The 5,152-nt window shown below is 49.0% G+C and overlaps 1 protein-coding gene across 1 annotated transcript; it reads right to left on the reverse strand.

Annotated features, from left to right (window-relative positions):
* Positions 1–1,938: 1,938 nt before the first annotated feature.
* Positions 1,939–3,016, reverse strand: LOC123168195 (uncharacterized). The gene has a single exon (XM_044586075.1). The coding sequence runs from the start codon at positions 2,875–2,877 to the stop codon at positions 2,434–2,436; it is 444 nt and encodes a 147-aa protein (XP_044442010.1). The 5' UTR covers positions 2,878–3,016; the 3' UTR covers positions 1,939–2,433.
* Positions 3,017–5,152: the final 2,136 nt, after the last annotated feature.

The raw sequence follows: 5,152 nt of genomic DNA on the forward strand, positions 1-5,152 counted from the left end.
CTTCATTTGATATAGATTTTCTGCGAAACAAAAAAACATGCAACAAACAGGAACTGGCACTGGGCACTGGATCAATATGTTAGTCCCAAAAATAATATAAAACATTGCCAAAAGTATATGAAAGTTGTAGAATATAGCCCTGAAGCAATCAAAAATTATAGATACGACGAAGACGTATCAGTACTACCTCCATCCTAGTTTATTGGTCCTCTCCGTATTTTGTGCCAAAATTTGATTATAGATTTAACTGACAAAATGTTAATGCATGTCACAAAATTTGTGACATGCATTAACATTTTGTTAATTAAATTTATGGTAATTTTTTTGCATAAATACTAAGGGGACCAATAAACCTGGACGGGGGTAGTAACATACACATATCCCTAGACTATGTTACTACCTTCATAGTGGGTAGTAACATAAGTGTGGTGTCATGCAAAGATTTATTTATTAGATTATAGACTCATATTGTATTGGTATGTGTATTGTTAATCATAGTATGAGTAACTAGCTAACTTACTCAAACTATCTAGGTCCTCATTAACTCATTGTCACATAGGCAAATTTGCCGAGTTGGACTCGATGTTACTGCTGAAATTACTCCCACTTTGGCTAGTCTCATACTATGAGTAACATCACACGTAGTACGACAAGATGAGTCTACAAGCTAATAAATGAAGTGTTTCATGATACCACACATATGTTACTCCTCACTATGAAGGTAGTAATATAGACTAGTAACAAGTGCATGGTCTTTCTTTGCCTCAACTTCTGATAAATGATACTCCCTCCGTCCCATAATATAAGACGTTTTTGCCACTAGTGTAGTGTCAAAAGAATCTTACATTATGGAGAGAGCGAGTAGTAGTTAGTTATGCAGGAGATATGGAGTTGCTCTGAGGTCGTCATGTTGTTTTGTTTTGGGTTGCTTCCCGGGAGGCGAGTTTTCGCTGTGTTGTTTTTCTCTCTGGGCCGAGCATCACATGTCTCTCTGCTCCGGACACCATATTCACACATGTTGCGTTCGTGTCATCCGTTGTACCACCACATGTATTCACTCTTATCTTCTTCTATCAATGAAATGATACGTAACCTTTGCATATTCGAGAGAGAGAGAGAAAATGAGAGATGGCACGACTGTCTGTAGGCCGCGCTCCGTAGTGAAATTCAGGCCTCACCGACATTTACACCATCGAGTAAAATTCACTCCAATTGCAACTTTCATCTGATCCTTGACTCCAAGCCAATTAAAATAGACCTCGACCGTGCAGACCCTCCTTTCATTTCTGGGTCCGCCACTATTGCCACCGTACAGGGCCTCTTTGATTTGCAGGATTTTAAAAGCGTAGGAATAGAAAAGGTATAGGATTGAAGTGTCACGGTCACTTGAATCCAATAAGAATAGCAACGAATGTTTGATCTCACAGGAAAAGCAAAGGAATTGTAAAAAAAATATTGAAGTGGATGTTAGATTTTCTATGAAATGTAGTACAAAATATTTCAAAGAAAATATTCCTATGTGATTCAATCCTATGAATCAAAGGACAAATGTAGGAAAAATTCCAAAGGATTTCAATCCTTCAAAACTCCTATAGAATTCCTTTGAATCAAAGAAGCCCTAATCCGGCGGCTACGAAGGATGGATCTCGGGCGTCCATTGCTTCAGTCGTCCAAGGAATTTTTGTGCACGTTGTTTCCTGCACGCTCATTTTCTCTCCCCTGTATGACCGCCTTTTCTCGTGGACTACTCTCTTCTTCCTCTGCATACCACACATAGGTTCTGCACACGCAGTAATATTTTTTTCTCAACCTCGTCCACAACTGCTCCATGGTAGAGCGTTGGTCATGCTCGTAGTCTTCTCTTACCCTTACCCACACGCAGGTGTAAACGTCAAGGCTACACGAGCAACATACTGTTGTACCAACGACCACATCAACTCACACGAGAAACGACATTTTCTTTTCTTTTTGTGCAGACTACTCCAAGTTGTGGTCATGTGGTGGTTTTTCTCCACTGATGACGATGGAGAGCAAATGCGAGGTCAACTCTTTTGGTTGAAGGCGTCACTGGCTGTAGTTGCCCGCTGCGTCGCCTTTCTTGATCTGGCCGCCCACTAAAGTGCAAAGCTGCCGTCCGAATATACGGATCAGACGAACAAAACATCCGAAACACTCTCGGCTAGCCCACCTAAATGCCAACCAGTCCCTACCAGGCTACCACTTCAACGATATTACGCGAAAACATCCCCGGATTATTTTATCTTCACAAACATAGATCCAAAAAGGACTGCAGCTTGAGTAAATTATTTACTAGTATAGCTTCCAAATGCAACGCACGACCACGTCTTCGTCTTGGGAACCCCGGCCAAGACCGGCAGGATAGCGTGGCTCCGTCGTCGCTATCGCCGGGACGAGACGGGAGACGGTGACGGCCTACGCGCGCACGGCGCCGGCGTGTATTGACCGGAGCTTGTCGCCGTTGACCCGTGCCCACTCCTTGCCGTCAGCCGAGTTCCCCGCCAACACCACGCCGCGTCGCCCGATACCGTCCATGGGCACCGCGGCCGCGCGCAATGCCCGTCGCCCGGTGACCGTCGGCGATGAAGACGACACGGAGAGCCCGGCTCGCTCGGCGGTGTGGTGCGCCTCGAAGTCGAGCTCCGCGGCGTCGCCCCCGCACAACGCGGCGCCCGCGACGACGAAGGGAGCCGGCCCGATGACGATCTTGTCCGCCGCGTTGCGCCCGTTGTGCCATATGGAGAAGCAGTAGGTCGCCGAGCAGAGCATCGCGGCGACGGCCACGGTCAGGAGGTCCCCGTGCGCGCACCACCTCCTGCCGGCGCCGGCGCGGCCGCTCGGCGAGCTGGCGCCCGGCATGGCCGACCACGGGACGGAGAGAGGGAAGAACCGGGGAGAGAAGCTACTAGGAGGAGAGGAAAGGGAAGGCGCGCTCGGTGATGCGCGTGCGCAGATGACTTTTCGTGGATATGGTCGTATGGGTATGTGTGTGGTGCAGTGAACTGAGCAAAGGACAGAAGGTCTTAATCACGTCGCGTAAGCTTCAAAAAATGGAGGGGTGTGTTAGGAAGAGGAACATGCTCAACAACTTTTACATGTAGGATTATGACGTGTCATTATGGTGTTTGTTCAAGAAGACACTTGTTTAGGTTATAATTAGGTAGATAATTCATTGTCAGTATGTGAGCATCTCCTAACATTGTCAGGAAATATATTTTTTGAGTTATCTCCATGTTGTTATAGTACAAACTACAGATTTATAACAGGAGATGCATCAGATTATTTCCTCGCACAAAAAAAAAAAAGATAATTCTCTTAAGTCAAGTCATTTCCTTTCTCACAAGGAAAGTCTTCCCTCCTCCCGTCCGCGTCGCCGCCGGTCCACCTCATCTCCGATGGCCTTTGGGCCATGGACGTGCAGATGACCTCGGCCCCTCGCCAGCGGGAGGGACCCGTTCTTATTTTTGTTAGGTTCAACGTCTTTGTTGGGGTTGTGTGGCGGCGGCGATGTACCTCGGTAGGAATAATTTCTCCCACATTGTATCCTCGTCCTGATGGTGCGTTTAGCTTCATTGGAGGGCATGTGGAGGTGTGTTTCCGTTTGATCTCACGAGATTCGATCGGTGTTGGTCTTCGATGGATTTGTTTGGATCCAGTCTTCGTTCGTCTTTATTTGGGTGTTTACAGGCTTGATCCGTTCAATCTATGATTTTCTTCATTGGTGATGGTTGCTCCTCTGGTGCGCTGATCCTATGGGGTCTTAGCATGACGACTTTTCGACCGTCCACTACAACAAGATTTGCTCACCTTCGATGAGGGAGGGGCGATAACGAGAGCGCGCCCAGTGCTTGTAGTTGTCGCTAGGTGGTGCACGGACCTATTTGTTATTTTTATTATCTTCGGTGTTTCTTGTACCGTCATGATTGAGATTGAATATATTGGAAGTTTTCTGGTAAAAACTGAAATAAAAATGAGATGCACCAGATTATAGCGGACCACGGATATACAAAATCATTAGGTAATAGAAAATGAACCAATGAAATTTACTTCCACGGCATCATGCTGAATCCTAGAGCTGAATTGGAATAGGTCGGTTTTGGCGTGCTATATTGTCGGATTCGGGGTTCCGCAGACCGTTGAGAGGTTCGAACTCTGGGGTGCATGCGAAGAACTCTCTCTCCCCAGTCTGCCTGCTCAACGATCCCACGGCCTAGCTCGACGAACCCAAAGAACAAGGGACACAGGGATTTATCCTGGTTCGGGCCGCCTTGCGGTGTAATACCCTACTCCGGCTTTGTGGTGGATTGCCTCGAGGGGCTGAGGATGAACTAGTACAGCGGTGGAACAGCCTTAGGAGGTGAGGTGTTCCTGAGCTCGATGAGCTGGTGGATCGGTCAGGGTGGAATGGATCCGTTCTCCCTTCGGTCCCTCTCTACGGTGGTGGCTAAGTCCTATTTATAGTGGCCTTGGTCCTCTTCCCAAATGTAGGCGGGAAGGGATCCCACAACGGCCAAATTTGAAGGGAGACAACTAGTACAAGCTATCTTGACAAAAGTAGTCTTCGCCTGCGAAAGGCTCTGGTGGTGACGCCGCGATGGGCTCCGCGATGACCTTCGTCTTGCCGTTCTGGCGGTCTTGGTCTTGTTGCACTGATATGAAAACCTTTGCTTGATTCCTCGGGACCCCGCGCCTACGCTTGCCTCCTTAGCACCAAAGAGGAAACTGGTACACTGCGCCCGTTGGCACCCGCCTGGCCTTGGTCGTCACGGCTCACGTCATGTGAACCTCGCGAGGTGTGCTCTGTATAGATATCTCCGCTCCTCGGGAGCTAGCCTAGGGAGGCCGCCCCCAAGGGAGGTCTTGGCGTCGTCCGCCTCGCGAGGCTTGGCCCCTCGCGGGGGTCTTGAGTTGTTGTTGCTGAAGCTGGGCCGTACCAGGCCGCCGATGGAGCCACGCCGTGGGCCGCAGGCAGGCAAGTCTGGGTACCCCCGGTCCCAGGACGCCGACAGTAGCCCCCGGGCCCAAGGCGCGCTCGAACTTGGCTTCAAGACAAAGCGAAAGGGCAAGTGCGGAGCGCCGCGGGCCCCAACCGCCTGCGGCCTCGGTTGACGCATGGCGATTGATTGGTCGTGGG

Source organism: Triticum aestivum, chromosome 1D (genome assembly GCF_018294505.1).
Source record: "Triticum aestivum cultivar Chinese Spring chromosome 1D, IWGSC CS RefSeq v2.1, whole genome shotgun sequence".
NCBI classification, from domain to species: Eukaryota; Viridiplantae; Streptophyta; class Magnoliopsida; order Poales; family Poaceae; genus Triticum; species Triticum aestivum.

What these genes read in the sequence shown, in the direction of transcription:
- LOC123168195 (XM_044586075.1), bottom strand. Translation starts at nt 2,877, where the DNA reads ATGCCGGGCGCCAGCTCGCCGAGCGGCCGCGCCGGCGCCGGCAGGAGG.